The sequence below is a fragment of the Crotalus tigris genome, unplaced genomic scaffold (genome assembly GCF_016545835.1).
Source record: "Crotalus tigris isolate CLP2741 ecotype Arizona unplaced genomic scaffold, ASM1654583v1 scf7180000018073.2002930, whole genome shotgun sequence".
NCBI lineage: Eukaryota > Metazoa > Chordata > Lepidosauria > Squamata > Viperidae > Crotalus > Crotalus tigris.
The window spans coordinates 950,808-967,770 of NW_024096808.1; the positions used below are offsets into that span (position 1 = coordinate 950,808).

General features: G+C 33.2%; 1 protein-coding gene across 1 annotated transcript in view; it reads left to right on the forward strand.

Annotated features, from left to right (window-relative positions):
• Window positions 1-16,409, forward strand: part of MAN1A1 (mannosidase alpha class 1A member 1) — a 65,535-nt gene extending 49,126 nt beyond the window's left edge. Inside the window, exons 6-12 of the mRNA XM_039347422.1 lie at window positions 1,428-1,551; window positions 3,349-3,442; window positions 6,090-6,205; window positions 7,538-7,757; window positions 9,713-9,885; window positions 11,156-11,271; window positions 11,532-16,409. Of these exons, the coding sequence (XP_039203356.1) occupies window positions 1,428-1,551; window positions 3,349-3,442; window positions 6,090-6,205; window positions 7,538-7,757; window positions 9,713-9,885; window positions 11,156-11,271; window positions 11,532-11,652 (964 nt within the window). The 3' untranslated portion in view covers window positions 11,653-16,409. The remainder of the gene's footprint in view (window positions 1-1,427; window positions 1,552-3,348; window positions 3,443-6,089; window positions 6,206-7,537; window positions 7,758-9,712; window positions 9,886-11,155; window positions 11,272-11,531) is intronic.
• Window positions 16,410-16,963: the final 554 nt, after the last annotated feature.

Genomic DNA, 16,963 nt, shown 5'->3' on the forward strand with positions numbered 1-16,963 from the left:
TCTATTCTATTCTATTCTACAAACCAAAGAGATTGCTATTGATTTCAGAAAAGGCAGGCTCAGCCATATACATCTGTATTAATGATTCAACTGTGGAGGTGGTAGTATTAAGGTTCTGGGTGTGCAACTGATGAAAAGGTTAGTTTGGTCGCTCAACAGTGAAATACCAGTAAAGTGGGCACAGCAGAGCCTGCATTTTCTGAGCTGTATGAGAAGAGCACATCTTCCTTCCCCTATCCTTATCATTTCCTATAGAGGTACAATTGAAACCATCCTGCCATATTGTATTAGTGCATGGTTTGGAAATATTACTGTTTTGGACAGAAAGGCTGTGCAGAGAGTGGTGAGAATAGCAGAAAAGATTATTGGTAATTCACTTCCTTTTATCCATATAAGCGTCATTTGATCCGGGTCTGCAGTATTGTCAGTGATGCTACACATCTTCTTCATGAGCACTTTTCTTTATTACCTTCTGAGAGGAGGCTTTTATGGTATCCAAAGCAGAACAACTAGATTCTGTAATAGCTTTATACCATATAATATCAACCTTGTTAACTGTCAAGACTCTTTTTTCTGCTATGTATTCAAAATGGAATGTGGTGTGTGTGTGTGTGTGTGTGTGTATGTGTGTGTGGTTTGTGTAATATTAATCATATAATCATTAATATGTGATTATATTAATCATATACATATACATTTTGTGAGCGGGCATCAGAATTTCATTTTTTAATGTGTGCCATTGTGTTCACAGAAAAACGTGACAATAAAGGTTATCTTATCTATTTCCCACCCGTTTTTCTAAGTTCAAATATTGTGGTCAGAAAAGTGCCTAAGGTCTAGCTATTTATAATTTTAAAAAATCCAGGAAGATAGAAAAAGAAAGAAATTTTAGATATCAAGAAGTAACTAAGAAGAAAGATTTTCCAGAGAAAACCCATTCAAGTACTTTCACGTTCTGTGGTCTTTTGAACATCAATATGTGAATGTGTAATGGTTTCTCAAATTAAAATTATTGTTAACAACATTCTTAGGTTTACTCTATTTTTATATAGGAACTTCATTAGAGTATTCATAATCACAAAAAATGATGCAACAGTACACCTGCCCTGGGAGTATTGATGAAACTTGATTCTTAAGTAATGATCTTCTCTGGCTAATTAACTAACAATACTGATAGGGGAGAAAAAGCAAAAGAAGATAATGTTGAAATGTTCAAAAGAGAAATTCCTTTTGAGCTGACAGTTATCTTGCTTCAACAAATAGTTAAATACAGATGTTGGACTCCAATTTCCTTCAATCTCCTTTGATTCAAGGATGAAGAGAGATGGGAGTTCTAAACCAGAAAAAATGTAGACAACATTCAATTTCACACTACTTTAAATTAAATTTCTCCACTTCACTTAACTTTACCCTACCTTTTTTTTTAGTGGCATTGGTCGAAACTGGCCCTGGGCTTCAGGTGGAAGCAGTATTTTGGCAGAATTTGGAACACTTCATTTGGAGTTCATACATTTAAGCTATTTATCTGGAAATCCGCTGTTTGCTGAAAAGGTTAGATTTCTATTTTAAATGGCCTATCAATTGCTAACCAAATATCTGGAATTTATACATTTTTTTATTTAAGTATAGATCCTCTAGACATAATAGTTTCAAAGTTTCTTAAAATTATAGTGACCTTAACCTTGTATTACTAACAAATGAAACTTTGAGAAAGTATTCATGTAACACTAAAACAAGGTTAGCATTAAAGTAAAATCTCAGATTCACATGTTTCTCTCTTCTACCCTTGCAGCTAAAAGAATTAACTCTTTGCCTTTCTTGGAGATCTTATTCAACAAGAGACTAGTTTAATTTAAATATTGATTAGACCAAAGGTTTTGTACAATAATTTCACTTTTTAAAAATTGATGTTTTATTTACTTGCCTTTATGTTTCAATTATATTTTCTATTTATATATTTTATTTTAGCTGTCCTCCATCTTATTTAATAGTGGACATAAATAAATACTACTAAAGTAAAATAAAGCAGAAAAAGAATTTGGGTGAGGGTTTTCTTCAGATAGTTGGTTTGAGCACAGACAAGCCAAGGTTTGCTGATAATGAAACTAAACTCAAAAGCTTCCTTCCCTATTAGTTACATGGGAGGAAAGCATAGGAATGGTAAGGCTCAGTATGATGGGGTATGGTAATCAATTGACCGTAGCCATGAGCTATAATAAGACACAGTTAAATGAAATAAGGTAAGATCCAATGAAGTGTGTTAAAATAGCCTATGGTGGAATAAAATAGATTAAAATATAGTGGATAAAATAAAGATAAAAGAAAAGGTAAAATAGAATGCAAAGGTAAAATAGAATGCAAAGATACGAAATGACAAAGTTGAAAAACAGTGTGTGCTTAAGTGAATTCATCACCATTGCATGCAACTCCAATGTATTCTACAAAACATGTTTTTTTATTGAACAGGCCTGACTATAAATGTAACAGTTCTAGTGACTACATACAGTATACATTTGTGCTTTGAAGGAAATAAGATAATCTTTAACAAAAGTCCCAGTGTGTGGTCCAGTCAAATAATGTATATAGGTACAGGGCCCTTGCTGTGGCATATAATTGACAATTGAATAGAACATGTGCAATATCTTCTATTGCTAATGCTCCACAAACATGTTCTCTCAAGACATGGCACTTGATAGAATTATCCATATTTGACCATAGTATATAGATGCTCAAATCTTGCTCTAGTAAGGGCTATCCTGTGGTATTGAAAAGCACAGGAAAAAGACAAGAGGCAGCCAAGGATTCTCTTAGGCTCATTCCACATTTCTCTTTATATTCATAAGCAGCATCTTGCCTGTGCTTCCATAATACTTGTTATGAACAATAGTCTATTCCAGTCCCTGAGCCAAGAAGGTACTTTCTAACTTTTGTGTTTGTAACATCCAAATCTATTACAGCTTTAAATGTGCTTTGTGTATAATCATAGATGTGGCTGTACGGTAAAAGATATAGTAAAAGATACAGTAAAATGAGATAACTTCTCCAAATGGAACTAAGTTATGTATTCAGTATTGATCTATTTTTACATTTCCATCCATGTCGGATATGTTTCCTTTAAAAAATATTGTTGATAAAGATCCATTACACATGTGCTTTGAGCAGATCCATTCCAGTGGAATATGTATCATGAAGGAAGCTGTTGCTTGAGTTGTTAATTAGTACCTTGAAGAAATACTTTTAAGTTATAATAATATTATGTCCAATATTTAAAGAATATTTTTATGAAAATGTATTATATGCATATGTTTATGTTAAAAAAAACCTCCATTTTTTTTTGTTTTGAAATAGGTTATGAACATTCGAAAAGTGTTAAATAGATTAGATAAACCAGAAGGACTTTATCCTAATTATTTAAACCCCAACAGTGGTCAATGGGGCCAGCGTAAGTACTTCTGTTTAATATAGTATCACAAAAGAAAAATATGTTTTTTAAGTTAGTTCAATTATGCTGTCAGTTTGGGTATTTCTCCTTGAATGATTGCTGCAGAGGTTAGTATTTTGTTTTCTGAACATTTGAAGGTATTTATTTTATGTATATAATACTGGGTATCTTAGCATCTTAAGTTATGGATTTTCATGTGCTAATTGTGGTAGAAAACTTGTCCAATAAAGCCAACAACTAGAGAGGATTCCAAATTATTGTTTATTTCATTAAACTAGCAGATTGCAATGAGTCGTTGATCTGTTACACCCTGAAGATCCAAGAGCAAAGGCTACAGTATTACATTTGTTTTGTATAAAATGTTAATTAACAACAGCCCTGTGCATGCATATACATTAGTAAAAGACCTCAGCTGAGAAAGAATTATTTTGTAACTCATAAGGATACTAGGCAACAGAAAAGAAGAGACAGGTACTGTATTCTTAATAGTATGAAAACTTCTTTGAAAGGAAACATAATCACTATGTTATACCGTACAAGTTGTACCAATTCTCTGTTATTCTAACTGGCTGTACTGTACTTTACTGCAGGAGAGATAAGGAAACACAGCAGTATGCTTCCTTAGAAGTGTGAACTTTAGAGCCAGTTAGTAACAGGCACAGATTAGCACAGTAGTAAAAAAATCCCATTCTTTTAAAAAGTGGTACATAAGAGATACAAGAAAGGAGATATACTATTGTATTAGTATGATAATACTATGTTAGTATATACTGTATTAGTACGAGCAAATATGTTTTTATTGATTCACATAATTAAACTCAAGTTCTTATTGAAACTCTCTACGCTGATAAATAAAACCCTTCTAAACCAAAGTTTTCCTTTTTATTTATTTTTATTTATCCAAGTCATATGACTGTCCATCACAACTAATGATTCTGGACAGTAAATAGCGTTAAAATAAAATAAAAACAATTATAAACTTTACAAAAGTTAAAATACACAACCAAGTAACATCAATCCCAAACACTTGCATAACCAAGAAGCTTGTTCCTGAATACTCTCAGGGCCCTGGACCCAACAGAGAATCAGGTTTTCAGGGCCTTACAAAAAGCCAGCAAGGTCGAGACCATTCTAATCTCTGGAAAGAGAATGTTTCACAAGCAGAAAAAAACACACATTTTTTGGCCAGCGGGATTTGAAGCACACCCATCCTGCCTGACTGGAGTGGATGGGTGAAAACAAGTGGGAGAGATGAGCCCTCAGGTAGCCCAGCTCTAGGTCTGGAAGAAGTTTAAAGATGTCAACCAGCACCTTAAATTGTACCCAGAAGCACAATGACAACCAATACAGCTCATGGAATAGTGGTGTTACATCCACAAAATAACTGGGTGTGTTGCTGCATTTTGTACCAACTTTGATAAAACATTTTGAAAATTATTAAAATCTCCAAAACATTATCACGGCAACTGATAAATATTGAACTGGGAGAGAAGAACATACTTAATGAGGCATTTAAGAACATGTTACTGTGAAACCAGCAAGCTATATCTTTGGTTTTATTGTTATTTTTTCTGTCCTTTGAGCTAGGCTTTTTTTTACTTTAGAAGTAAATTGAAAGTGATTTGAAGCATCACAGGTCAGTTAGATTTGTTTCAAGCAAAGATGGCTATAATAATAGGACTTATTATTGATGAGTCTCTGCTTGTGCTATTTAATTTGCAAATGTCAGGATTTTCTGAGGTAATTTATTTAGGAAACTGTAAAGATCATTTATATGGTGCTATTCAGATATAAACCTTCACCCTAAAAATACATTTTTTTATTATTTGTTTGTTGGAGCTCTCATTTTTCTATTAATTGAATTCATGAAATTTTCTTTACAATGGAGAAACCACTCTTCATACTTCTATCTTATCACATAAGGTATCTTTGAGAAGGGAAAGCAAAAGTAGCATTTTTAAAAAGAAAATGCCAAATTACAGGTTGTTAGCATAAAAACTTTCTTTAAAGAAGAAACCTTTAATAAGGAAAAAAAAAATTCTGTGCATGTCTGTCCTTTTTTAGAGGACAACCTACCTCTCTTCATTTTTAATGGCCATAATTTGAGACCTTTTAAATGTACAATAAGTTGTCCTTTCTCCTCTCTCCCCAAATAGCATGCATATAATTCTCTTTAATTTAAAGCTATATTCAGTTTGCAAAAAAAATCAAAATCCATTTTTTAATTATACCATTTTTAGGGATCACCAAAATAACACAAAAGTAATTGTTTACATTCTCCAGAATTCTTAACAGGTCAAATTGTTATAAAAATCAGGGAATGCGGAAAAGGGAGAAAACACTTCATTATAACAGCAGCTTAAATTATTCACAAGTAAAAAAGAATGGATCCAACCAAAATAGGTTTGTTGGGGATTAGGAATTGCTTGTTTCAACATGGGGGGAATTGGGCCACATATTTAAATCCTTGTTATGACTACAGAGCATCATGTTTTGAAATAGTGTAGTCTAATGGGATAGATATATCAAAGAAGATACAGTAGAGCTTGATAATGTGGCTTTTCTATAGTATTTTGCCATTAATTTTTTTGTCTTTGGGATTGTGTGTATATAACATTCCCAGATTGCTCTTGCACTTTTTTCCCAGATCATGTCTCTGTTGGAGGACTTGGGGATAGTTTTTATGAATATTTGCTGAAAGCATGGTTGATGTCTGATAAGGCAGATGAAGAAGCCAAGCAAATGTATTATAACGCTGTTCAGGTAAACACTATAGAGAATTTGGGACACTATTATATGTAACTGTGAAAGCAAGTATTACGATAGGGTTTTTTAAAAACGTTTTGACTCTATATACTCCTTTTATAAATATAAATATTAAGTAACTTCACCTAAAGATTTAGTATACTTTTCTGTAAATGACAATGTTATAAAGAAGCAACTTTTTAAATAGCAAGCAAATTAAAACAATTTTATTTGTATAATGAAGATGGAAGTTGCGGGTTATTGGAGATATTTAGGTTTAGTTCATGTCTTTATATAAATCAATTTAACGAGTTGGACTATTGCTTCTTAAAACAGTTGAATCAAATCACCTAAAGCCAGTCTCCAAAGGATTATTGCATTGACAAAGCAGTTCTTCCCTTTACTGTGGCAGCTACTCCATTACATGTAGTGGCTTTTTAGGCATTTCATGCTTTAGAAATGAAGAAGAGAAAGTGTGAGAAGACAGTGGAAAATGAATTAGGGTTTTGTTTTGTCCCAATGTGCCAATAGTTTACATTTACCCCACATTTCCTTTTATTTGCCATTCTATTTGGGAATCTTTTTGTTGCAAGACTAACTTGATTTTTCCACCCTTACCTGGGCCAGCTCACTCATCATTCTGAACTCCAAATCATTTTTGAACAAGTTCCTTGTTCAACTAATAAGCTCAAACATCTCTTTAGAAACTTCCATTTCAACAAAGCCCACTGATTCTGTTTGCTTTTCTTAAAAATAATCTAAAATTGAAAAATCCATAAGAGGATCTGTTTTCCTATCCCACACCTTAATCTGCTCAAAAACCTTTGCTTAAGGGCTTTGTCATACATTTTGGGCTGGGTTGGGTTGGTTTCGTTTTGAAAGTTTAAATTTACTTGTCTGGGTTTACATATCACAGTATGCCATGATATTTTAGCCATGCTCCTTGAATCAATTATAATTGACTAAATTCACACAACACCATTCCAAGCAACCCATATTATAGCTTACTATCATGTATGACTTAGCTATTGTCTACCAAATCACCCCATTCTAAATACTTGTTAATACATTCAGAGTTAATTCAAAGGTTTTTGAGACAATGATTCCCTTTGTCCAAGTTGTATTAATTCTTCTATATTAACAACAATTGCATTCTGTGTTCATTAATCATGTTTTCTATACTTTGGCTGGAGTAGAGATAAACTGAGCAGTCTATAACAAAATGGGCAATTCCCCAACTCATTTTTAAGTGTTATGTTTGGTGCTTTCAAGTATGTGAAAAATATTTAGATACCTATATTATTGTAATTATTTATTATAGATTAATAACAGTTTTTTTAACTATTCTAGTCCATAGAAACCCATCTAATCAGGAAATCCAGCAATGGTTTAATGTACATTGCTGAGTGGAAAGGTGGCCTCCTTGAACACAAAATGGGTCATCTTACTTGTTTTGCTGGAGGGATGTTTGTTCTGGGTGCAGATGGAGCACCAGCTGATCAAACTGAACATCACATTGAACTTGGAGCTGAAATTGCCCGCACATGTCATGAATCTTATGATCGTACAGGTAATTATAAATTGTTGAGTGCTGTTGTTCTGACTTTAAAATGTTGCTTATTCCTGTACTTGAATTCAAGGCAGTGTATTTGGCTTTTTCCAATCAAACTGATATCAATTGTGTAAGACATTTTTATTACATGTAGTTCCTACTTTTACATATAATAGAGTTAGAAGTATCCTTATAAAGTTTTCCATCTGTATAATGTACTTTATATTTGTAGGGGAAGTAGTTGGATTGCTTATAACAGAAATGAGAATATATGGCCCTCCAGTAATCCCAGCTAGCATGACCAATGTTGAGAAAGCTTTAATTGGATAACATCTAGGGAGCCAAATGTTACCCTCCCTTGCCTGTGACAGTGTTGTGCTTGGAATTAACAGTCTGATGTGAAGATTAGTATTAAAATTTTCCAGAATGCTGTCTAAAAATACTTGGTTAATATATTCAGAAACGGAGTAATACTATGTAGCAGAGAAACGGAGAAATTTTCTTAAATGGCTAATTGTGTGCACTGAAACTTAAGAGGAGACACTCTACGGACTGTAACACATCTGGAATCTTGGTAGATCAGAGAACCCAGAGTAAGAGGGAGAGGAATGTTTTTGCCATTCCCATTCTGATTGTTTTTCTTTTTAAATTCTTCTTCCCATGGGAGTTAATGGGAAAGAAAATAACAGACTAAGAATAACCAATTTGGGGGCCTATCATCAGACATCTGCCAATGTAGGTATCAGTCCATAGAACTTAATGAAGGTCAACCCAACTCCTTTACTGTAGATATATTGTCACAAAGCCATTCTTCATCAGTGGTGCAACATATCCATATCATTCTAATCTTTTCCAGCCATAATTTTAAGTAACAAAGGGAAAAGCTATCACGTTCCCTCACTCATTCTGAAATGCTAAAAAGTGTGCAGTATGAAACCTAGGTTTGCCACTGTTGAAATATAGCAAATTTCACAACCATCAATAAAATAAATATAAACATGAAAACATTCATGACAATAGGCATGCATGATATATTTCAACTCCATATATTTAAACATTTTGGTTTGTTTAATTTGGGGGTCTGCAGGTGCCATGGTGGGTTGTTGGGAATTCTGTGTTACCAGCTCCTGCCCTACAGCTGTCACATTTCTTTTTTTAAAATCCAATGTATTCCCCAGAATTTTTTGTTATATTTTGATATCTGAGTTTGATTTTCCTCGTTTTTGTTTTAATTTGATTAGTTGTGTAAAACTTACAAGAAATTGATTCAACAAAAATATGTTTTGAATACAATAAAACAATGTTTAGGAACATTTCATGGCTCTAGATCAGGGGTGTCAAACTGCCGGCCCATGGGCTGGATGCGTCATCCAAAAGCTGCACCCACCCCATTGCCGGCAATGGCAAAACCGTCCCGATACGTTGCACGATGTCATGTGACGTCGCGAGTTTGACATGCCTGCTCTAGATACCATTACACAATTTTGTAAAATGTTCCAGCTAACGCTCCCAAAAACATTTTTCTGTATTAGACCCTACCACTAGAAAAAGTATTTATGATTGCTTCAAACATTGTTTTTCTTATATCGGAATATTTCTCAGCTATTAAGTGCCAGAGCACAAACATCACACAATTTCCTATCATGTTGAGGCAAGAATCCCATTAAAGCTACTGTATAATGTAAAACTTTACAGAGTTCTTCCTCTTCTAATTAAGTAGAACAGATCTACTCACTTTTCATCATTTTTCTGCCTACTGTGGCCCTTCAGATTTCAAAACTGTTGAATGGCTAACAAATGTTTACCAACCTCCTTGTACAACAGGACAATCCTGTATTTTGGAGTTCAAAATTACAAGATGTTATATAATAATAAAGTAATTCATATATATTAAGATATTGTTCTTTGCTAAAACTTTTGAAAAGGCTTCATACCAGCATTGATAAAGCTGAATACTTTAATATTGTGTGTAGGTATGAAATTGGGGCCAGAAGCTTTCCGATTTGATGGTGGAGTTGAGGCAATTGCTACCAGACAGAATGAAAAATATTATATCTTACGACCTGAAGTTATAGAAACCTATATGTATATGTGGCGATTCACTCATGATCCCAAATACCGGCAGTGGGGTTGGGAAGCTGTAGAGGTAACACATTTAAGTTATTTCTTTGAAGTATCTCATAATTTATATATTTGCCATTTTAAAGAGTTATTTGAATTTAGTGCATGCAGGAATATACTGTTTAAATGGATTAGAAATATAATTGGTAGGCTGTGATTTATCTCAGACGGATAAAAGTCATTTGAGAGATTTCAACCATTTCCCATTTCTTATATCTACTGTTTAAGAAAAAAGAAAGAAAATGATAATTTATTATATTTAAAACATATTTAGCCATAGTTAATACAATTTTCATTTTTAATTTCACTTTTTTCTCTGTTTTTATCTTTAAAATCCAATAAATTCAAAGGAACAAGATGGGAAAAGAAACATTTGATTAATATATGATTTTCCCCCTAGTATTTGTAATCTCCAGACATTTCAATAGTTTCAGCTATTATTGATATAAGATGTCTAGACAAGATGATCAAGACAACTTTGAGTACAAACAGAATCCTTCATATCTAACAGAATTAAAATATCAAATGAATCCTCATCCTTTTTCTATCATCAGAAACCTTTTTCATCTTGAATTATAACCAGAATTTAAAGCTTCATGGTTCCTCAAGAGGGATTATAATCACTTTCTTGATCAGCATCAGTGTGGGGTTTGTGGCTCTTAATTTCTTTTTCCAGTTGTTGCAATGGAGTCTGCTATGAAAAAGACAACTACTAAAGACTACCCATCTGTCAGTTCCTCATCCAAATCCCAGTTAAAATTGTTCTCATTATTATCTTAATTATTTACATATGTTTTTATTTTCATTTAAATTAAGGCTACAACTTGTTCTACCAAAATGGATGCTTTGTCAAAATTGGAATAAAATTACCAATTTAAAAGGATAAAATCGATATGAGAATAAACATTTATCATGGTGTCTAAATAATGCAGTATAAAAATGTGCATCAGTTAAGATCTGTAGAGCAAAAGGTACCTAATGGAAACAATACGGGTAAACTACACATAATTTATTATTGTTGTTTATTCAAACAAGTCAGTTTCTGAATTAGAAAAAGGCAATTTCTTTGTTGCCATAAAAATAATGGGAGTTGTAGTAAGATACTTATTTTAATTTGACTCCAAATTTCAGTGCAGCGTGACTGAAGTGTTTTATGCAGAATATGCTATTATTGTGATAATTGCTGTAAGTTTAAAATTATGAAGTGGTATTATAGTGCAAATTACCCTACAATGTTTTGCACTGAGAAAGGTACTTATAAAATACCCTATTTTTTTTCTTTTTTTAAAATTCAGGCATTGGAAAAATATTGCAGAGTAGATGGTGGCTATTCTGGCCTGAGGGATGTTTACAGCAATCGTAAAAGCCATGATGACGTACAACAGAGTTTCTTCCTTTCAGAAACGCTCAAGTAAGCAGTTGAATAGATTTTTAAATGAGTTATGAATTAATACTTTGCTAGGTTGGAGCAGTAAGTAGCTCAAACGTCATAATTAAAATACAATCACCAGTCTCTTTTTCCCAGTGGAAGTTTGGATACTTCTCAATGAAATACTAAGCAAATTCTTAATATAATAAAGTCTCAGAATAAATAAAATAAATATGCTGTATCTGCTATGTATTTATAATTTTATAATGTATTAATAATGCATTTTTGATATTCTTTTCTAGGTATTTATATTTATTATTCTCTGAAGATGATATTCTTCCATTTGAACATTGGGTCTTTAATACAGAGGCTCACCCTTTCCCAATTATTAAAAGAGAAAAAGAGGAAAAAGAAAGCAAATAAAGCTGTTTTGAATTTTCTTTGGGTATATTATATGGCTGTTAATGTTCTAGCTGGCATTTTTTTAGTTTTAAATCAGGTTCTGTTTCATGTTTTGTTTGTTTTTTGCAGTCTGCTATCAACCTGGCAATTTTTCTCAAGGGACCTAATATTATTAATTTTAATTATTAATATTTATGTTTTCCCAGCATGTCACATGTCATCTCTAGATTTTGTTGACCATCAGTATAATAAGTATTTGGTCAAACAGAATACAGAATTCATTGTGTTACTTACTTTTTACTTTATGTTTAGACTGCAAAATTGTTTTCTCCTCTGTGAGGAGATGTCTGCTTTAAGCTGTAATACTTTGCTATGTTGCAAAAAGCCATAAAGAATTAAGTATGAAGAGCTTTTTTCTTTTTAAATCTGCTCCAGTGGGATTTGTCTGAACAGTGGAGACAAATCTAACTGTGACAGCCTTATGCGGGTCTATCATTAATTGGTAATCAGAATACTTAGAAAGATATACTATTCATATAAACCAGATATTGTTTTATCTTATCTGTATATACCATTACATTGAACTGTGGCTTGTCTTAGAAGCCTGGATTATGAATTCTTTTTCACTTATTTGCATATCAAGCCTAACCACAGATAATTTTGGAGCCCATCTATTTCTTTGTCTCTGAATTTGTTTCATAAACAACTGTGAAATTGGGTTGGTTTTTGGACATGGTTTCACAGACACCCTTTGAAACTGCACAGTTCTCAAAGCCTGTCTTGGTGAAAATAGAGTTTCAGCAGTATTTTCAACGAAAGGAAAAATCTGTTTCCTGTAAAACTTTAGTTGTTATGCAAGATGAACTAATCTATTGTGTGATATCCTTTTTGTGCTTTGAAATTTATCCTATTTAGTCCAATTCTGCGAGTCTGTTATTGCTATTTCCAACATTCCATTAACTTCATCTTCCACTTGACAGACATTGGGCACAATGATGTGGAAAGAGGAGGATAATATACCTCAGCGGTACCATGTTTTAGAAGTTCACACTGTGGCTCTAATTCTCTTTTGAAAGAATTGACCACAGTACTTTAATGCTTTACTGCAGGGGGCAGGGGAACCTAAACTGTTCCCTAGTTTATCAAAGTGATAATGTTGACTGATTTAGTTTAGTTTAGTTTAGTTTTGGAATGATCCTTTTTCCTGTTTACATTTGGGATGCTTCTGTAAATATTATAGTTTTAATAAGCAACATTAAAAAATGTGAGTAGGGATTGATTTTATATGATACGTCATGTTTAGCAGCCTTCATGTAACAAAGCAAAATTTTGTTGAAAAGAAAGCTGGGAATTGGTGTACAACAGAAGGGAACCTGTTGTGGTAGCCTTTCTTCATTATGTAGCTTTTAAAACTGAATTTTGGCTACCCTCTAGCCCTAAAAGTTTCATTGCAGTCCTAAAAATTGTATTTACTATACCGTGACACAGCCTCCTATCTGGACACTCAAATTAGTGCAAGCACGTTTATGCTGTCAAATTTAGCTATCTAAGTTTTGAACCAAGGTAAGATGAAACATTGCATAAACTTACTCCCTGATCCACAGACAACCTGATGATACATAACATTGTGAGTGTCTGCACTGAGGTGAGGCTTTTCAGAACTTGCTACGTTCTCAGTACAAATCATTTCCTCTGCAGTATGGCTTAGTCATGCTAGAGTGCTGCTGCAACATCACATCTCTATTTATGAAGCCTATGGATGATCATATTGTGCTAGGTTCTAGGCTTGGCTATAATGATGATCTGGTAGTCTGAATAGGGAGAACCAGAAGCAATAATTCCCTTTCATGCTCCTGCCCTCCCAATTTTACCTGAATCTTTTTCTGTGTCTCTCTGTCCTAGTTTGCATATTAAATTTCACACACCGTCCAAATCTTAAAAACTATTCTGAAAATCAAACATGGCAACTAAAAAAAATCAGCAAGTAAAATAATTGGAGGAACAAGGACATTCATGTATATTTGGAACAGGACTGTTACAGCTAGCAAACCATTATTAAGACATTTTTGTAAAAAATGATGTCATTTCTCGATTATATAGAATACTACTAACACGCTTATAATTTTGAGTATCAAACTGCTTCTCATTTGTTAGGCTCTTGTATTTTCTGTTTGGTTCTTCACATTAAGTTTTTTAAATGCTGATTTACAGAAAAGCAAATACAATTTCTGTTATGGAACATTGGGAGAAATTAATTTCTGCTTTATTTTTAGATTCAATGCCAATATGTATGACTTGGGGGAAAAATACAAATTACATCACAACCCATTTTTACATAGGGACAGTTGATTTTCTTGCCATAATAATGGAATAAGTAGTAAGGTTTCTTCTGGGTTACAGCAAGTATTATATTACAGATGTAACATAAAATTAATTACCAAATAACATTAACCTGTTTTATCAGCAAAGAAAGATAGCTTCTGTAGCTGCTCAGCATGTTAACTAGTAAGACATATATGCAGTATATAAATACACAGAGTGAGAATCAAACTATATACTGCTGTACAGGATTTATTATTAATATTATTCATCCTGTTACAAATCTACTGGTATTGATTGACCAAAATACTTTTAAAGTCAATGCACTTTCTGAAAGTAAGTGTAGAAGGGCAGCAATCATTTGTGTAGCTAATAATGTGCAATATTATCGGTTCAGAGGCATCACATTTTTTAAAATAAAAATTATGTAGCAGTTTTAATGTAAGAAAGTACAGTTGATTTCTAGTTCTTAACCTTTATTTTTCCAATTAAAGTGCCATTTTTACTTTCTTTGGGAGCCACCATTGATGGCAAAAGTCTGTTACAACCTCAAACCTTGAAATCCTTTTCATAAAACACACTGTAAGTTATTATTCCTCCTTATGACGCTGTGCACTGCCATGACTTGCCTTGCATCATCCAACAGATGATAGTTAAGTTCTTTTAGTCCTGTTCAAGAGCTTTTGAAAAACACATTTTGTTAAAACTTTTTAATTTCCTAAGAATAAACTCATAAAACCAGAAATGGTTACCTGATATGACTATCTCTGATGCAGTACTTCATGCTTGTTTTGTCAGTTGTTTTCCAAGACTCTACTTTTGGTAGGACCATCAATAGTCCTTTATTGTTTATCTTCCACCTACAGTATATCATGAACATATCATGTATCATATCATATCCTCACTGTTATATTTACGTGAAGATATTTGGAATAGCAAATAATTTGTTCCCCCTTTTTAAGGCTGTAATCCAAGGGTTTGCTTTTTTGTTGTTCTTGTGGGATTTTTTTTTTTTTTTTTTTTGGTTAATATAAGTGTTCCAAGACTATATATTATTGGACTCAAATATCTTTCACAGAAATGCTGTGTTAGGTATCCAACAATCCACTTCCAATACTATACCAGCTTGCTCCCCAAAATGTGCCAGTTTAAAAAAAATAAATACAAGGGAATTATTTCATTTATTCTCTCTAATCATTATATTTAATTTGTGAAGCTGATATTGGCTCATATGTGGCATTTCCCCTCCTCTCTTTTCGCTGCCACTCCAGCAAATACTGCATCTGGGTGCCATTTGGGGTAAATTGAACTCTGACTTGCTCACATGTAACCTTAAGGTATAATAGTCTGATTTCAAGTTCCCATATTGTGTGAACTTAGCCATTGTGATTTATTTAATAAATCATAGGCCAGTGACCCATGGCTTAATGTCTGTGAAGTTAATATTTTCTTGTAGTCATCTCTGTCTGCTTCTATAAATCAAATGAAAAATGATTTTAAAAATTATGCCCAACCCCCTTTCCATTCTTTAGAGGCAATTGCGCATAATCTCCTCAAACGTTTTTGAGGAGTCCTCAAAACGTTTTCGAGGAGTCCTCAAGTGTTTTTATCAATTTCATATTTCTTTTTAAAGAGAGTTGTAATTTTCTCATGGGGGTTATTATTTAAAAGAGCACAAAGTTTCTATAGTTCTATAACTTAGAGGTAATCAGGTTATATGTACAAGCTGCACTAATGTATCTTTTTTGTAAAGTGATGTAAGTAGACAAGAAGATTGTATGTCCCTTAGAATTGCTAACTATAAAAGAAACATTGTTTTATATCTTCAAAACGGCAAAGTCGAGTTTTACAGAAAACTGCCAAAGTATAACGTTTCAGATTGATTGCCATTTTAAAAGTTATTGCTAAAACCCTGAAATTATTTACAATGGTGTGAATAGCTTCAGATTATTTTTTTTAGAATTTACTAGCAACGTCACACAAGCAACTTTGGGATTCTCTTTTATCCTTCCAGAAATGACTGAATTAATGCTGATCACTGTGTATATAGTTTAACAATAAAGTAACTCTATTTTTTTTAAGTGTCTTTTCCAGATTAGACAGCGTCTAAATTTCCATTGCTTTTTAGCAAAAAAGCTAAATCAGCCACATTGATATGCACAGTGTGGCTGTTCAAATACTTAATATACAAAACCCTGGAATTTCTTAATTTAAGTGCTATGTGTGTTGTATGACAGCTTTGTAATCCCAAATGACACTTCGTTGGTAAAGTGAACTGATCATGCAGTCATTTTGTTATAATGTTTTTGTTTGTGCATATTCCACTTAGTCTTTTTCCACCTTTATAGAAATAACTGGTTACAAGAGATCAAAATGCTTAATTTTTAAGAACTATATTTGTAAAAAAAAAATCAATTGTGAATAAAGTCTTTTAATAAATGCTTTCATTTGGCAATGTGTTCATGTATGTATGGTTATTGAAGAGGCACAAATAATAAATCTGCAATAAATGGAGGAAGATCTGGGCTAATTACATGGAGGATAATGTGTCTGGTGTGAAAGGTCAATTTTGGCACTAGATAAGGGTAAAATGAATTCAAGAAAGGTTAGACTTAGTTTTGTAGCTACGTAGAGATTCTAGGCTGATTCCCCATTTGACTCCACCCCCAGGGTCTGCTACTCCTACACAAAACTAGGTTTGCTGGTTGATTATTTCACTAAAACACATAAAAAAATGAACATTAAGAGCCGAGGTGGCGCAGCAGTTAGAGTGCAGTACTGCAGGCCACTTTAGCTGACTGTGTTCAGCAGGTCAGCAGTTCAAATCTCACCGGCTCAAGGTTGACTCAGCCTTCCATCCTTCCGGGGTAGGTAAAATGAGGACCCAGATTGTTGGGGGCAATGTAAATATATATATATACATTGCTTACTGGTGTACACCGCTTAGAGAGGCTTGCACTTAAAGCGGTATATAAGTCTCATAAATAAATAAACATATAAACTTCCTAATCCA